At 40.0% G+C, this 18,843-nt stretch overlaps 1 protein-coding gene across 1 annotated transcript in view; it reads left to right on the forward strand.

Moving 5' to 3' along the window:
• Nucleotides 1–18,463, forward strand: part of adcy5 (adenylate cyclase 5) — a gene marked incomplete at both ends in the record, with an annotated part of 73,760 nt that extends 55,297 nt beyond the window's left edge. The window contains 13 exons of the mRNA XM_083889759.1: nt 104–241; nt 4,731–4,753; nt 7,208–7,352; nt 8,415–8,512; nt 10,138–10,225; nt 11,320–11,436; nt 11,626–11,784; nt 12,229–12,413; nt 12,793–12,925; nt 14,620–14,883; nt 16,578–16,782; nt 16,900–17,024; nt 18,335–18,463. Coding sequence (XP_083745885.1) covers nt 104–241; nt 4,731–4,753; nt 7,208–7,352; nt 8,415–8,512; nt 10,138–10,225; nt 11,320–11,436; nt 11,626–11,784; nt 12,229–12,413; nt 12,793–12,925; nt 14,620–14,883; nt 16,578–16,782; nt 16,900–17,024; nt 18,335–18,463 — 1,809 coding nt within the window. The remainder of the gene's footprint in view (nt 1–103; nt 242–4,730; nt 4,754–7,207; nt 7,353–8,414; nt 8,513–10,137; nt 10,226–11,319; nt 11,437–11,625; nt 11,785–12,228; nt 12,414–12,792; nt 12,926–14,619; nt 14,884–16,577; nt 16,783–16,899; nt 17,025–18,334) is intronic.
• Between the last annotated feature and the right edge of the window lie 380 nt (nt 18,464–18,843).

The following is an 18,843-nucleotide window of genomic DNA, read 5'->3' on the forward strand; positions in this document are numbered from 1 at the left end:
GATACAGTTCACATAATACAACAATTCATCCATCATTTATTAAAGAGCAGATTGTAAAATTGCAGTGACTAAGCCGATGTGAACTCTTGTTTGTCTTGCACAGAAAGAGGAAAAGGCGATGATTGCCAAAATGAATCGACAAAGGACTAATTCTGTCACACACAACAGCGGACACTGGACTGACCGTCCATTCTACAACCATCTGGGCGGAAATCAGGTCTCCAAGGAGATGAAGAGGATGGTGAGGAAACCCCCAAAAAAGCTCTTCTATTATGCTTGTCCGTGTTATTAAATTAAATTAAATTGAAGTTCCCCACGATGCTTCCCTGTCCAGGAGAATTATAATTATACACAGCGTCACCACTGCTCTGTCACAGTCTGTCGGCAGCTTCCTCCCCACTTTCCTCTCCGTCTATATTTGAATCTTCACAGAGCCTTGTTCTACTTCACCACTGTTTTCTAGATGTTCTCTAGAGAGAGAGAGGTACCAAGGCTTTTTACGTCCGGTATTGTTCAGTATTTCCGACCCTTAGCAGCTAGAATGCTGGAATCCCAACCACTGATGAATGTATTAAGAGTTATTCAGATGGCTCTTAGGGTCCAGTATCTGGAAGGGCTCTCTCACATTTTTGGGTCAGACAGAGGGTTCACATAAGAGCACATGTCCGTTTATTTCTGCTGGCAATATTGTGAACAACGCAATGTGTTAAAGAGGTCATACCTGCTAACTGTATCATATACTCTTGACTCTGATGGAGCTGAAGGATGTGGAAATCAAGGGCCTGCTCTGACCTGGCTGTTGAAATCTTATGTTGCCTGTTCAGGGTTGAGACAATGGGCTGTAATATGATATTTAAAGGGACACTGTGTAGTATTTATGGGTTTATATAACCCAAAATCCACTTTTTTATACATATTATGTGCTCCTGCATTGTCTAGTCGCTGTATAATAGTTTTTCATTTTCGTAGTGTTTTAAAAAGTCATGTAAAATAACATGGTCCCGGGCCGTGGTTGCATAGCCACTGTTAGCAGAGAGACGCCATGTTTCTACCGGAGCCTGTAAGGACAAACGCGAGAGAACAAATTAAGCGTCTCTTTACCTGTAGCAGAAGTCCCGCCTCCTCTCTCTCCGCGAGGACGACATTTGACCGGCTGAGGATACCGTAGTGCTCAGGGAAGGGAGGGGGTGAGCAGAGGAGCAGTTCTTTGTTGTAAATTTCAGCCTCTCCTCTAGATGGCACTATAAACTACTTACTTCACCTTTAAGTGTTGGAGTTGAAGGACATAAAATGGGAAATAATGGGTGTCCAGGGTGTGACCACGCCTATCGCCCAATGTCAGCAGAGATAGGCACAGCACCCCCCCCCCCCCGCGACCCTCTAGTGGAGGATAAAGCGTTAGATGGCAGAAAAACACCTTCCCGACAGAAACTATTAACAGAAGAAGACGACCCATTTGGTCTCTCAAGCCTCACCTTGTGTTCTGAGAGGTTCTTGGGAAGAAAACGCAGAACAGCAACACGTAGGTGGCTGCGATGAAGCCGGTGCCATAAGCAAAAAAAACGAGAATGCCACCTCCGCCCTCCAGATTTCACACTTTTTCAGGCTGAATTAGATTTCGCGGAAATCATTCTTATTTACGTGCTCTGCTGATCTGACCCTTCAAATAGTGACTCATTATTTGAATGGATGCACCCACATCTGAAACACATATACACACAGAGCTGCCTCCTCTTTAAATCCATATCATCTCTCCACCCACACCCTCACCCTCAGTGACTCTGGTGTAGAGAAGGAGATTTGCTCAGTGAAGAAATCAGATTTCCACGTCAGGTACTTTTATATGATCGTCTGTGTGCTTTTTATTTGACTCACGCGTCTTTTAATGCAGTGAGTGGGTGTGGATAATGTTTTTAGCGACAGTCGGTCGGACTGAACCAAGGAAATTGTGACACCTACTGAAATTCTGACAATCAGAAAGAAAACAAAAAAACTGATTTACAACTGTCCTTTGAAAGAGACAGCATTATCTGCTTTTCTTCCGTATGAATAATTACTGTTTGTGTCCGTGGCTTTTTATTTGCCCTCAAAGTGGACGTGTGGTGTGTGTGTGTGTTCTTGTACTTGCAGCATACTGAGGACCAGTGAGGGTTTTAAACCAACAAAGTGAGGTAATTTTTACAGAGTGAGGACATTTTGGCCGGTCCTCAATTTGTTTTCATTGTAATCACTTCCTTAGGTTGCTATAACATGCTATACTCAATTTGTCAAAAATTTACATTTTGGACGACTTTTTCTCAAATTTTGGACCATCATTTTTTTTTCAAATTTTGGACCAATTTTTTTTTTTCAAATTTTGGACCAAAATTTTTTTTTCAAATTTTGGACCAATTTTTTTTTTTCAAATTTTGGACCAAATTTTTTTTTTCAAATTTTGGACCAAACATTTTTTTTTTTTTTTTTTTTTTCAAATTTTGGACGACATAGTATAGAATGACGTTTTTCTCAAATATTGGGTCAAATCTTTTTCAAAATTTGGGTCAACATTTTTGTTCAAATTTTGGGTCATTTTTTTTTTAATTTTGGGTCAATTTTTTTTTTCACATTTTGGAAGACATAGTATAGTATGACGTTTTTGTTAAATGTTGGACCAAAAATTTTAAAAATAAAATAAAATCGAAAAAGTTTTCCAGCCCTTTTTGCTCTGGGGCTCCACCTGCAGACATTTTATGGTACTGCAACCAGTAGTTCTTTGTAGATGTCATTCATGAAGTAGATATTTATAATTGTGTTGATTTATAAAGTGGAAATGCTGGTCCTCAGTATGCAGCAAGTACAAGAATGTGTGTGTGTGTGTGTGTGTGTGTCCTGTCAAGGTTGGAAAAACATTAGCAGCTTCTTTCTTTTTTTTTGACTTGATACGTCTTTGACTTGTAAAAGAGATTTTAATCTCAATGACTTCTAGTAGAATTAAGGTTAAACAAACACAAAGTTGGAACTTAATAGGTATCACTCTGTCTTTTGTATCTCTGCGTTGCTCATTCATCAACCTGCAGATAAAGCGGGTTCTTCAGAGTGAGAAGTTAAAGACGTGCAGAGGGCAAGAGACAGACGTTTTGTATACACGACAGGGAGGTTGTTGTTGTTATGGATGGATCTTCTCCTTTGTTTCGTAAATCCAGATACAGACGGTGCTGAGCAGTGAGCGAGGATGTGAATGACTAATGAAGTGTCCAGGATTTTACACGTGCACTTTCCTTTTTGTTGTTGTTCGTACAGCTGTTTTCACATGTTGAGACAATGGCCCTTATTCATCAAAGTGCTGCAGATTCAGGGTGTAAATATCATCTCACGCACCCATGCCACCCAATCCTGGCTTTCACCTGATCAGGCTTTGATAAATTCACGGTTTTCGAGACCTCGGCCCTTGAGTTTATGACACCGAGTTGCAGAATATGACCACGAAGAGAAGCTTCAGAAGCCGAAAGTAAGCAAAATAACGTCGGAATTTAACAAATAACAAGGCGATTCTGTTCGTCAGCCTGAAAATTGGGATCAAAGGAAGTCGGAAGGCAACAATGTGGAGAGAATTCACAGCTGCAGTCAACAGCGATGCTTTTATAATAAAATGTATCCATTTGTGATATTGCACCAGTTACATATGAAAGCTTGATTTCAGTAGCTTCTGGCTTGGATGACGTCATTGCCCCAAATGTCTATTTTTGAATAGATCTGAGTCACATAACACAGAAAAGAATCTAGGGAAAGTCTCTTTAGCTTAGTCGTCTCAACTCAGCTGTTCTCTTTCAACATTTTTGTCCACAAGAGGGAGCCAAAGAGACACATTGACTCACATTTTTTGACATAATGTACGTTACGGGTCCCTGTGCTGAGACAATCCTAACATGTGACAAAAGTAGATTTAAACAATTCTAAGAAGTAGTTGAATCTCTTCTCATTTTTGTAAGGAAAGCCATCATGATGCGTCTACATAGACAGGTCTATTAATCTTTAATATCTGAAGTGGTAACTCGGGAAGAAATAGGACTTTAGAAAACACATAGGACAAGTTCTTTTTTGTTTTGTATGATTATCTGATGAAAAACCTTTCTTTCTTTTTTTTACTTACAGCAGTGAACCTATTTACACCAGACCAGCACAATTGAGTAAATGTTACCACCGTCTCACTCTATTTTGTAAAATGTGATAGAAATGCTTTGTGCAAGGAGACGGCTTTCATCCATTTAACTTGAACTCTAAGCACCAAAGTTCAACCGCAGTTTATAGAGCAAAGTTAGGACTCACCTGCAAATTGTCACCAAAAGAGATTTTATTTCTCATAATTGTGTCTCAGTTCAGTTTATTGGGTCGTTCTCCTGCAGGAAGATGGAACTGGGATTCTGTCTTTATATTCTAAAAAGATATAAGCACTACACTGCTGCAGACAATAATTAGTTTCCTTTTTTGAGCTAAAGCAAATAGACTAAACTTCCAAACAGGTTATATATCAGGTCCAATCACCTTGGACCTGATATATAACCTGTTATTTCTTTAATGCATTTGAAGAAAATATTCATATGCTCTTTCTCTGTTTGATTGAATTCATACTGAAGGAATAATTGTTGAAAACGGTGAAAGGCTGATTCCTAGTCGTTGTTGTTCAATTGTTAAAACTCTGTTAAAAGTTGTTATTTTTCCTCCTAATTGTTTTTCTTTCCTCTGTCTTGCAGGGTTTTGAAGACCCCAAGGACAAGTGAGTATTGACATTGATATGAATTTGTTTCTTTCCTCTCATCGTGCTCTTTTTACTTGTTTGATGCAAATATGCAATATTTATTAGTTTCTCCTCTAAAAAGGCAGAGATCTTTAGTTATAGAGTCAGTGGGTCACTTCATAATAAAGTCCTCACAGGAATCAGTAATTGGACACTGATAAGGACTGGTGGGCAGACAGAAATAAGCACTCAACGGTCGCTGTTAATTTATTTATACTGCTGTTTCCAGTCTTTGGATTAAAAAAAAAAAGCCCATAGTGTAAAAACAGACCAAGAACCAGCTTATTGCTGACATAAGGTCCCATTAGATGTTTACCAACTAGCTTACACAGAGCACAGATGGCAACATTAAAGAATCATGCACTGAGCTGCTGTGAGGTCTGCTCTGTACGTTAGTGTTTATTCATTTCAGTTAAGTTTTCAACCTGCAGCAGCTGTGGCTGTTAAGGCAGCTCTGCAGACTCGGCCTATGTCTGATGTACATAGATAGAGTACGTCACCTCAGGAAGATGCACAAGGCCAACAAAAATAAAAATAAATGCACCCCATGAAAAATCTGATGATTATCTGTCGGAGAAATACGAAAGCTCTGCGATATCTGAATGAAAAAATTCCAGCTTGATTAAATCGGACGCCCACAGACGCTGCTGAAACAGGTTATCAGTTATCAATAAAACATTCTGACGCAGGAGAACTTTACCTTTGAATGTCAAATCTACTTCAGTTAAGCTTCGCTCCGTAATTAATTTGGCAGCACAATGCTCAAAATCATCTTATGTTGTTATAGAAACACAGATATGAAGTTCACATTTGCCTTCACAACCTCCACTGTCAGATGAGTTCACATGATGATGACGACGCCTATCTGCACATGATAACTCCATATAAGTGTTGATCAGATAGAGATTATCAACGTGTGGTGCAGTGACAGCTGTCTCAGCCAGTGTGTTTGAAAAATACAGATGTAATATCAAAGATCTGCAGTCATTTATGAAGAAGCCAGACTCCTCTGTCCTGCAGAGCGTCCTCAGAGACAGTCTTTGCTCCGAGCTACAGCACAGATCACGCTTTTCTGTAAAGCAGGTTGACAAGTACATGCCATGAAGCTTAGAACCGTGGTTTTGTCTAAAGCTTCCTCCCTGATGATCATCACACTCAGAATGTCATGTATAACCTCAGGAATAAAAACAGAAATTAACCCTACCACTGTATTAAAACTTTCATTGCCAAGAATTCAATCTTAATTACGGGGCGTCACTGTAACTCTGGTTGAGACGATGTCGATAACAAAAACGACGGTTTCCTGTTCACGTTCACATTTATTAAATTTTTAATTGTATACACTATTTCTCTGTGTCCCTGGTGTCCTAATGAACATGTCTGTGACATGCTTTGGTCAAAATACCATAAGGATGAAGCACCACAGCAGTTCAATCACTCTGCCAAAACAGCCCTGTTCAGAACACTCTGTTTAGTAGTATCTATTTAGGTCCACCTTAAAAAAAAAAAAACGTAAAGGAAAACTTGAGGGACAGGAAATGACATCAGCCACAGCGGCTACTGGGAGCTAACAGCTGTTAGCATTTGGAAAAGTGTCCATTTGCAGGTTATAGCAGGCACATTGCGGTCATATAACATGTATCCACTGGACAGATAAATCCTCTGAGGCTGGAAGTTTGTGTAGAACTCTGTGCTGCACTGTGGAGCCAACAATAGAACTTTTCGCGATACCTTTTCCCTCACCTGCACTCTTGCATGTTTTATGGACAAAGCAGAGCTCCGCGAGACAACAATTTCATGAATTTAGCGCATTGTTACGTCCCAATTAGCGTTGAAGTCAACATTGCGTGTTTTATCTCCTGTACTTAGACTGAGGAGGACCACAAAAACATGAGTGAGTCATCTTTTTTCACACTTTGCCGACTGATAGGACCTCCAGAGTCCCAAATATAAGGATTTAAATGATTAAAAAGTTGATTTTGCATAATATGTCCCCTTTAACACACACGTACACATCATTACTGGGACCATAACAGCATGACATCTCTGTCAGTCGATTAGTGCCTGTCAACAAGGCCGGAGAGTTTGAATCAATGCAAGTGACAGGTTTAGTATCTAATCCAGGAGAAGATGGCTCATCAGAGTCTTGTGGAACTGAGAGGAGCAATAGTCTTTTAGGTCAAGTGCTCCTTTTGCATTCAATTACCTGACTGTTACTGCACCTCAGCATCAAGGAGCTTGTTAGGGGTGATTTACTGTGCTGTTGTTTCCTACCTTGTGCAAAGAGAATTAGCTGCTCGGTGGCAGCGGTTCAGCTGCGATTAGACGACACCGGCAGTAAACGTCCTCTTTAAGATCCTTGCTCAGTTTTTTTCTTGAGGATGTCATTTTCACCCAGTCTCATCTTGTTTTATTCAGGCATTTCATTTTCAGAAACACACAAGAGAACCTGAACCCCGAAGACGAAGTGGACGAGTTCCTCGGTCGTGCAATTGACGCGCGCAGCATCGACCGTCTGCGCTCGGAACATGTCAAGAAGTTCCTGCTCACCTTCAGAGAACCTGACCTGGAGAAAAAGGTTAGAGCAAACACACACAGACGCACACTGACAATATAGGAGCAAATAAGTGGCTATGGAAAAGCCGTCTCCTGCTTCCTATTTTCAAGCAGTTTGACTTTGCTCCAGCACCAGTTTCCACAGCTTTCCACAGAATAGCAATAAACACAGAGGATATTATACACCACCATCTGCTGTGTGATTGTACAGAAATACAGCATCCTCATCACGGATTGTTTTTAAACTCTTCAATGACAATATAGATGTAGAAACCCTTGGATAATTGAGGCTTTAGTCTGAAGTCTTTGACCAAGTCAAAGTTTAAGTCGTCATAAGCAAATTATAAGACGGCAACTTTCAGGTCAAAATGGTAATATTTAATTTAAAAAAAAATGACTTTGCTTAACTTTTCAAATAACTGAGACCGAGTTCTTTCAAACTCATTGAACTCAATGGAGTTATTTCTGCATATTGTTTGGTAATAGATAAATCCTGCATCATGTAAACATTTTTTTTGAGCTATACATCGTTCCATATCAATACAGACACTTTTATTTTGAAACTCTGTGAAATATCTATTATTGCGATATCATGATATTGAAATTGGTGATAATTATAAGATGATAAATACATTTTAAGCTCATATCGCGAGGGTGGGTGATATAGCTGGATTTCTACTGACCAGACGAGATGTTGTTCAGACTCAAGGTCATTTGAGTTTGAGAGTTCTGATCCAGAGGGAAAAATACACAATTACACAACTATTTTTAATTTGGCAGAAAATGAATGAAAATGAACTACAATCACTAGATTGTGTGAATCTGGTGATTTAGGGCGAATGAGCCTTAAATCACCTTTAAACCTTTACAGTAGCTCACAATGCAACGGACAAATTAAAAGCCTGAAGTTGACCTCTGCTTCATGTAACTTGTATTTCCAAAATAAGTTTACTAAGTTTACTTCACATTTTATTTGCACACTTTTTTAGCTTTTTTTTCCCAATTTAAATTTTTTTCCAGAATGTAATTAAAGTCTGTCACAAATGTTAAACTGCTGCTTCGTGCTGCTCTTCTCTCCCTGCAGTATTCCAAACAGGTGGACTCCAGGTTCGGGGCCTATGTGACGTGCGCCTCCCTCGTCTTTCTCTTCATCTGCTTCATCCAGATCGTCATCGTTCCACCGTGAGTCAACGCTCTGAATAGCACATTCCTCTGAGACTGTTATTATCATTATTTATCCTCACAGGCAAAAACATCCTCATTACTGATCAGAAAGTGGGATGACAGTAATTTGGTTCCTCGCAGTCACGTCTGTCGATACTGTCGTTTTTTAACAACACAGGTTTCCCACTTAAAATTCTTGCAAATTTTTTTATTCTTAAAAACACCCTAAATAGACACCACCTACTGTTTCATGCACCCTGTCTCTCCGCGCCGTTGATGTGAGATTCCACGCAAGAACAATGAGCGAGTAACGTTAAGCGAGAGAGAGCAAATGACGTGATGCCTGGGAAATGCAAATTCCAAGATCTCTGGCTCACCGAAGAAATATTATAAAGGACTGGCTTTGCCCAAGATCCCGAGGACACTCACTTGGCCAGATGCAGACTGTGCTGCAAATCAATAAAAGTGGACGCTATGGGTGAAGCCGCTCTTACGAGTTGTCCTCTCATCTTACGCCGTGTCGGCACGCTCGGTTTTTGAATTTGAGGGAATTAGACCTGGGAAGTCATTGAAAAGTCCTTGAATTTGTTGTGGGAACCCTGACATCAACACAACGCCGTGTCTCCTTCTGTGTAACACTAGCATGCACTACTTTAATTCAGCAACAGTATTTGCTAACAACTGCAATCTAATATCAAATGATGAATGAGTAAGTCTGGATCTTTGTATAATGGATTGTCTGTCTTCATGTGAACTAAATGAAACAGTCTCGGTCGTTTATATCCAAAATGACTCTAAGAGACTTAAACAGGAAACGAATTGGCTGCACGACTGCAGACAGGAAATAGTGCCAATGATTTAGTGAAGTTTATGTTCTAATGAATAACTGAAACTTCCTGTTTCACATCACATGGAGGCGACTGAAACAAAGACGTTTGAAAATGAACCGACATGTTGAATTCAAAAAGAGGTCAAATGAAAAATGAAGATGCAAAATAAAAGAACCAACATTTTTTGAAGAACAATTAAATGAAAAGCGTTGCGTCCTGTTCCTGTAAAATCTAATTCTGGTTATTATCAGCAGTGATATGTATTTTTTTTTTCCATATTTTACTTTTTCCAAATCAGTGTGATTTCATACAAAAGCAGCAGCCAGATTTTCAAAAGCTCTGACAGATTCAGACTCTCGTTGATCCCTCCTCCTCTTTTTTAATCTCCTTTGCACTCAGACATTTCTTCCTTCCCATCTCTCTCAGCATTGATCCTCTTTATTCCGCCTCTTTATTAACCTTTCTCCTCCATCTTTTCATCTCATCTCACCCTCTCTTGTATTTATCTCCCGTCTTAACCTCTTGCTCCTCCTCTGAGTCTCTGCTGTGTTTCCTCTTTCTCTTTTTTGCTTCATCCGTTTCCCTGAATCTTTTTCACTGTCTGTAAACTTTCTCTCCCGCTCTCTTCTCCGTTCCCGTCCACATTAACACAAATAAAATGTTCACTTCCACAATTATTTGCACTAGCACACGACCATTACCGCCTCCTCAGATGAGCAGACAGTGATGGCATCTCAGAGAAACACACCATAAAGCATAAAATACAGCTACTATAAATAAACACGCAGCCTGTCGTCTCTCTGTTGTCTGCAGCTCCAGTCTGATGATCGGCTTCTTCATCACCTGTCTCATTATCCTGACGGCTGTTATGTTCGTCTCGGCTGTTTACTGCTGTTTTGGGGTGAGTTTCCTTGCTCATATTATGATGAATGGCAAAGCTGAATAAAGTCAACATAGTGTACGAAGACTTTTTATGGATGAAATGGGGTAGAACGTATCACAGTTTTTGAAAGCAAACTCCAGATCTAGCTTTTTGGTCTGGCTTTTGGTTAAACTTGTTTTATTTTTAAATGTTTTATTTTTATTTATGTCTTCTTTCCATCTTATTCTACCATGTGTCTTTTAGTGCCCAGCTTTTTTAGTCTGTTTTTATTATTATTGTCTCTTAGAGTTTTTAAGTCTCTTTGGGTAATGTAAGCTACTTCAATATTATTTGTTATCTCCTGACCTTTTATCTGTAATCTCATTCTGTTTTTATTTCCCCCTTAATGTCAGTTATTCTTTACCCATCCTCTGGTGTTTCCTTGTTGATGATGTGTGTTTATTGACAGTCTACACACATATTATTTCTCAGTGTCCACACGTGACTGACGAGTTACAGATTGTGTTTTCTGCTTTGTCAGATGTACAAAACTTGCAGTTTTCCGCTTGTGTTCACACACACACACACACACGCACACACACACACACACACACACACACACACACACACACACACATACATTTGCTCCAAATTTTGTCAGTTATGTTAGCAGGCGCTAACTGTCACCCTTTTGGTGCGGCAAAAGGGTGACAGTTATTATGACAATATTATTTGAACTTTCTTTCTGTGTGGTCAGGTTTTTATACTTCTGTGTTGAAGCTTTTGTGTTTTTGTATGCCCAACTCTTTCAGTATCTCAGGGATGCCTGAAAGGAATTTCTTCCACAATGTCTTTGACACACATTTTCCGTCCAGTTCAGGGTCTGTGATCAAGTGGAGTAGTTGATTTGCTCATCCATCCATCCAAGGACTGAGATTTCCTGAGATTAAAGTAGATTTGCTATTGAAGGTTTCTTCTGATGAGTCAGGGTTCATTGTACTTGGTTGTACGAAGCTAAAGTCTTCTATATCAGCTTTAATGCCATTTCCAACTCTTCCACAGAATGTTATAAATTAAGGGGTTGCAGATGAAAATGTATATTAATTGACAATTGTTTTCTCTTTCTTCCTCAGCTGTTTCCAGTCCCTCTGCAGATGCTTTCGAAGAGAATAGTCCAGTCGAGACTGAACAGCACAATCGTGGGCGTCTTCACTCTCATCGTTGTTTTTCTTTCCGCTTTCATCAATATAGTAAGTTCTCATGAGCAGAAGTTGCATTAAAAACCTCTGTATGTGATGACAACTATTTAATAATATATAAAATAATATACAGAGTATTTTTTTAGCTATTTCCGTAAGAATGATGCACAATAATGTCAGATGGTATACAGTAAGTAATGGAGTCTAACGTACTCTCATCTCATCACTGACGCTGTTCAGTTCACCTGCAGCAGCCTCGACCTGCGCAGTTGCATCACAGCAGAGCTCAACGTCAGTCTGGACAGTGTGAACTCCTGTCATGCTCACATCCTTAACTACAGCCTGGACACACTGCACAGCCCCTGCAGAGATGACGGACTCATCTGCAGCTTTCCTGAGGTACAGGTCTGCCTTCTTCTGTGTGTGTGTGTGTGTGTACGTAGGATTGTTGTGTTGTAGCATGTGCAAACTGAGGCTGCAAAAAAAGAAAACAAAGCCCGACAAAATAACACATTTGTTCGCAGCCCTAGACCAATGCATGAATTAGAAGTGTTTCTGCTCAATGAATGAACATTACACACACACACATCTGTTGGAGCAGATGCAAAAATGACCTGAAAAAAACGTAAACAATTTATTCGGCCACATGTGCTGCACGTGCTACGCGTCAAACAGTCATGACTCAAATGAGGCGAAACATTCGATGAGAAACGTGTGAATACAAAGCAATTACAACAGCATGTCTGTGTCTCATATTAACGCACTTGAATCAGTCCATTTCAATGTGATTATCATATTATTCAAACTTTCCTAACACGCTGTCTCTACATACCCGTCCCTCAGTACTTCTCGTGCTGTGTGCTGCTCAGCCTGTTGGCCTGCTCAGTCTTCCTTCAGGTCAGCAGCATCGGAAAACTCTTCCTCATGCTCTTCATTGAGCTGCTCTACATTGTTATCATGGAAGTGCCCAAAGTGAGTCTCTTTGACAACCAGGACCTTCTGGTCATGGCCAACGCTATCAACATCGAGTGAGTCACCTCATTACTCCTGTGTGTGTCGTTATGTCTGTAATATTTACATTGCTGACGTGTGCAGATGTTCTAACAGCTGATTGGCTCTTCTCTGTTTTCTCCTCTCTCAGTGAGCACATGAATGGAACAAGGTGAGTTCATTAACAGACACTATTATCTCACTATTATCTCACTATTATCTCACTATTATCTCACTATTATCTCACTATTATCTCACTATCGCTGTGCTGGGACAACTGCATGTCTGCTGTTTTCTGTAAAGTCGTTCTTTACACCAATATAATATAGCAAAGCTTTATTTATATATTAGACTGAATTAGTTCACTTAAAGAAACTTAATGTGTGCGTGTGTGTGTGTGTGTGTGTTGACCTCCAGCTGTGTGGTGGACTCCAAAGTCCCGCTGAAGATCATGACCCCAGTCGTCATCACCGTCTTCGTTCTCGCTCTCTACCTTCATGCCCAGCAGGTGGAGTCCACAGCCAGACTGGACTTCCTCTGGAAGCTGCAGGTTGGTGTCGGTATAAATTAAATACATTTTTAAATTAAAATAAATTAAAATTCTCCAACCCAATGTCTCTTTTAGTCATTATAAGTTGAAGATGTGTTTTAATGTTAGGCTGAGGTTAGGATAAGGTAGGGGTCAGGGTCGGGATTAGGTCAGTAGTAATTATAGTTCAGGTCAGAGTAAGTTTCCAGGAAATGAATGGAAGTCCGTCTAATGTCCTCTGAAGTCATGGAAAGCAATTTATATGTATGTGTGTGTGTTTGTGTGTGTGTGCGTCATAGACGGAATGTAACATTAGCAGAAGTCTTCTGAAGATGATGGAAGTAGCAATTAACCACTAGGGGGCGACTCCATTGGTTTGAATGATTTCTAACACCAGTGAACATACAGACCATGATGTAACTTTTTGTAAATTATGTTCCCACTTAGAGGAAAATAGATGATAAAGTACGCCACATATGAGTGGACATTAGTGTGATTGACAGCTGGTATCATCCAATCAGAAGACATTCTGCAACTAGAGGATTACGCCCAATGTTATATAGCGTCTCTGGTGTGTGTGTGGGTGCATGCATGTTTTTGGGTTATTTTTTTTTTTAGATGACATTAATACATGCTTTCATCATTCTGGTTCTTACTGCTGCAAAACCATCAATAGATTAAATGTGGAAAAGCTCCATATGCTCCACATTCAGGGTAAAAATGGATTCTTGATTTCATTGGTTTAGCAAGTAAACAATCGGGGGGGAGAAAATATATCACACTAAAGACAAGTGATTCATGTGATTGAATTAAAGGTCAGGGTGGGATAGGAAGGATGTGGGTGTGGTGATGTGTGTGTGGTTGGATTATATTTCCTCTTCTTTTCACTTCTCACTACTTTTCTGCCAGTTTTCTACTGATGCAGTTGTGATCATCTTCTATCACTTCATTGGTGATTTATCAACATGCGGTTCCACCCAATATAATTATGTCTCGATATCAAATGAGAAAATTGATCACAAAAAAAGGAGATGTTGTTTTTTTCCTTAAAGCCAAAACAAAGATTTTCAACCAATACGTCTTGAGATCATCACTCATTCGAAGGCTGTTTCTCTCCTAAGAGAATGAACAGGGTAAAAAGAAATTCCACATAAGAGAATGAGTGCTTTATACCATAATGAACAGTGAGGTATTCATTTTATAATTACATGTCCTTAAGGATTCCTTCACGTCTAATGGAGGTGGTGATGCAGGCTGTGTTGCCTGTGGTTTGTAATCAAGTCAAGAGGATAAACAAGTTATATATAAAAACAAAAAATAAAAACGTTCAGTTGCTGGAGGATTCTTTATTTCCAGCTCACTGCTCTCACTGATGGAGCACATAACAAGTCTTCAGTCGGGTAAGCAACTCAGAGACAGAAGACCAAGAAATGTTTGGCGAAAACAGTGAATTTGGGCCAATAACAGAAATAACTGTTGTGCATCCAATTGTTATTCTATTATTAAAGCCTATTTTAATCCATACAGCTGTCCAGATATTGCACTACTAACCCTAAAAGTAGCACTTTCACTTTTGCCTTGTATTATATCGAGTATTAATCTTTTATTATAATATCTGAAACTGCAGTGGTCGACAGAGACATACTTCATATTCTTTCCTTCAGCATATTCAGTCATCATTTAAGTTTCGATCCCCGTCTCAAACTCTTCACTAGGCCACAGAGGAGAAGGAGGAGATGGAGGAGCTTCAGGCCTACAATCGCCGCCTGCTCCACAACATCCTGCCCAAAGACGTCGCCGCTCACTTCCTCCAGCGCGAGCGGCGCAACGACGAGCTGTACTATCAGTCGTGCGAGTGCGTCGCGGTCATGTTCGCCTCCATCAGCAACTTCTCCGAGTTTTACGTGGAGCTGGAGGCCAACAGCGAGGGAGTGGAGTGTCTGAGGCTGCTCAATGAGATCATCGCAGACTTTGATGAGGTGAGATGTGAACAAAAGCCAGCTGGAGGTTTTTGTCTGTGTGTGTGAGGATGTGAATCTCTGTTGTTTGATGTCATTGGTGCTTCTGGAAACTGTTCCATGTATGTGCTTGTGCAGAGAGACCATGTCGTGTGCGGAGATTGTAAAACTATATGAAGGAACATGTAACTGTAAATGTCAGAGAAGATAATTAACTTTCAATTTGGAAACTGTCTGCTCCTCCATGTTAAACAGTAAAAGTTACATTAGATTTGACTTGGTATGAATGTCAAAATATTGGTGAAGCGAAGGTTTTAAGACTAAACTCTTATAATATTAAGATGTTTTGTACATTGCTCTTTGCTATCAAAATACAGAAGTAGCTAAATCAAAATCAGGTAATGCTGTTGATCTTTGATTTCCAACCTTTTTTTTGAGGGACCCTTATTATAATTATGTACAACGTGGACAACCTCGAGTATACTTCCAAAATAAGAGGGGAAAACACTAATATCTGTAATATAACTTCACTCAACAAAAATATAAACGCTCAAAGAAAAGAAACTATCCAAAAATAACAGTACAACTTAATCAATAAAGTGGCTTTAATTTGAGAGCATTAGGATCAGTTTCTGCTGCTGTGAGGTCGAGACCCTGGTGTGGTCGACGTGCTCGGAGATTCACCTCCTGACTGTCTGTGCTGAAATCTGCCTGTTGTGCAGACCAACAGTCTCACCGCCAGTTCTGGTCGCCGTGCGGAACAGATCACGGAGGTGCTGGAGCCGCATGTACCGGCCCTGAGAGGGCGCTGTAACACGGTTCTCTGTCGTTCAAGTCTCTCTGAAACGAGTCCACAGGCGGCTGACGGTGGAATGATGCACATTCAGTTGTGTTGCCACAGCTGTAACATTGACACGCTCCCTCATGATTTGTGACATCTGTGGCATATTGACAAGTGACAAAAGTCCACATTTTGGTGTGCCCTTTTATTGACCAGACCATAAGGAGTGTCTGTGTACTGGTCACGCACATTGACCACCACTCTGTCATGCTCCATGACTCTGGTGAGTTGAAATACTCAATCTGAGATTGTAGTCAATAAGCGTGGCCAAGTGACTCTGGACTACTGTGTTTGAGCAAAACAAATCATTCCATAAACAAATGCATCAAGAATCTGAGCAAATGTCATGACATTCTGTTTTTGTTCACCGTTTCATGTTTGTGCGTTTTTTGTTAAGTATATATTTCATTACGTGTTGCAAAACTTTTAAACAATCTATAGAAGCATTGTGCATTTTTACTTTTGATGTGTACAGGAAGTAAAGGTCACCATTTTGAATACAGTTCAAAACAGATTTTCATCTGTGAATACTGGTAATTATCCAAAACAAAACAAGCCTTAAATGTAGATGTTTACCTCACAAACATGAATTTAATGCTAATTCCTTTACATTTAGTGTAAAATCTGAGCTGACATAGGGTGATAGGCGAGGTTCACCCTGGACAGTTCACCAGTCCATCGCAGGGCTTACATTTAACATGATGCCTTTAAAATCAAATGGGATTGTGACTCCTATAGAGCTTTTAGCGCCCCCCAGTGGAGGTCACACTCCCCTGATTGGGAACGTCTGCTGTTGACAATAGGTTATTTTACCAACATAAAGTGTTATCTGAATAAATAAACTAAGTACTGCTTCCTGTCTTGCCAACAACAGATCATTAGTGAGGATCAGTTCCGTCAACTGGAGAAGATCAAGACCATCGGCTCCACCTACATGGCGGCGTCCGGCCTCAACGACTCCACATACGACAAGGCCGGGCGCTCACACATCCGCGCTCTGGCCGACTACGCCATGAGGCTGATGGACCAGATGAAATACATCAATGAGCACTCGTTTAACAACTTCAAGATGAAAATAGGTGAGCGGGCTGCAGACACGAAAGAACGACGCTGAACTTAATTCTCAGAACATTAAAGTGCCAAATTGGAACTGGAGAAATGATTCTAGACTGATTTTTTTACGTTTATTTTCTCAGGTCTTAACATCGGCCCTGTGGTTGCTGGGGTGATCGGGGCCAGGAAGCCACAGTACGACATCTGGGGAAACACGGTGAACGTGGCCAGTCGTATGGACAGCACAGGTGTACCAGAGAGGATCCAGGTGACAGAGTGTGACGCTGCACTGCCCTAATATTAAACTAAACAGAGCAGTTTACACATTTATAAGCTTTAAGATTAAGGAGGTTCAGCATTTCTTGAAAAAAGTATAATTTATAATATAATTTGACATCAATATTTTAAAACGTATGTCAATTAATAGCATTATAACATTAAAACTCAGCATTTCATACATGTGACTTACATTCATGTTAATACACAGCATCAAATCACATCACCTGCCTTTATTTTTCAAAAAGCATTGATAAAGTGACACAGTCAAAGTGTAATTACTTATTAGAGGTAAAATAAAACCTACTGTGTTTTGAATTAGCTGCAGTTTATTTAGTCATTGGACGGGAATTGATCTGATATGCAAAACCTCTGCAAATCCACACTTCACAAATAGCTGCTGGCTGGATTTAAAATAAGTTGATTTAAGTTTATAAATAAGATATAATTCTTAATGATTGTATCCGTTTTGCTCAATTACACATTAAAAGCCCCAAAGCTCAAAAATTCAGATGGAAATCTTAAAGTTAATGTTATTTGTCTGCATCTCTTGGTAGACTAATAAAACAGGAGCAAATATGATCAACTGCTTCTTATTGGGTGTGAAAAAGTGACACAGAAGCAGCGTAAGGTTTTTAGTATCTGTTATATAATGCTCATGAACACTGTATGTCAGCTTTATAATAATGTTTTGCATTATACAACAAATTCATCCTAAATTCTTGAATTACAGAATCAAATGTGGCAAAAATATAGATGTTAGTTTTTTCCCTGTGTAGGCTAAAGGTATCCATGGTTGTTGTTGTTTGTTTGTTTGACCAGAGGCAGAAATAAAGTACAGATATTTCTTTCAAAATAAAAGAAAAAAAATGAAATGGAAAATTAGACATCATCAAAATAAGGTTCCAATTATGATTTAAAAATCTATTTAAACACATTTATCTAGTACTTTAATTGAGTCCCTGCAGAGGAAATGCATATACTGTAATGTAGTTCCCAGTGAGTTGCTGTTGCTGTCTGTGAGCAGCATAACTCAAAAAGTAAAGATTGGATTTTGATTAATTTTAATTTAGATATTGTTTATGACCCAAGGCAGAAATGATCAGTAAGATGTTTATGATAAGGAAACTGTGCAGCATTGGCAGAGGCCTGTGCTTTTTCAAATTTACGTAGCCCAGTTTTAACCCAGACGCCATTTCGTCTAATCCAATGACTTACTGCTGACAAAATTGAACACAGAGAAAATGTTGGGCCAAAATGAAGCTTGTTCACTCACTGTTCCTTCCTCCTGTTGTCCTCTAGGTGACCACTGACCTTTACCAGGTGCTGAGCTCTTACAACTACACACTGGAGTACAGAGGTGTGGTCACAGTCAAGGGGAAAGGAGAGATGATGACCTATTTCCTCACCAGTGGACCCCCCAGCAGTTAACCTACACTCGGGGACAAACGAGACCCGTGTGGGTGAAGCGCCATAACTCTGCCTCTCTTATAACAAGCAGCCTCATGGACCTCTGAGGACAAGTGGACCTTCTTACAAACCCACTGAGGCCACAACGAGCCAGGATGAGAAAACTCATCCCAAAGCTCGGCGGCTTGCGGAGGAGACTGAGTGGGAGGGGCCAAGCAAGCAAGCCTGACTCTGACAGGGAGACCAAAGATGTCCAGCTGGAAGAGCAAAGACAGATTTCACCAGCCACGCGAACGCGAGGTCCTGGTGGAAAAATGTTCTCCAAGAAATTAGATTTGCTTCCAATCTGCCAGACTTTTCTGACAGGTTTGGACAAACCGCGAAGGAAGACATAAAGACTG

Source organism: Microchirus variegatus (genome assembly GCF_963457635.1).
Source record: "Microchirus variegatus genome assembly, chromosome: 5".
NCBI classification, from domain to species: domain Eukaryota; kingdom Metazoa; phylum Chordata; class Actinopteri; order Pleuronectiformes; family Soleidae; genus Microchirus; species Microchirus variegatus.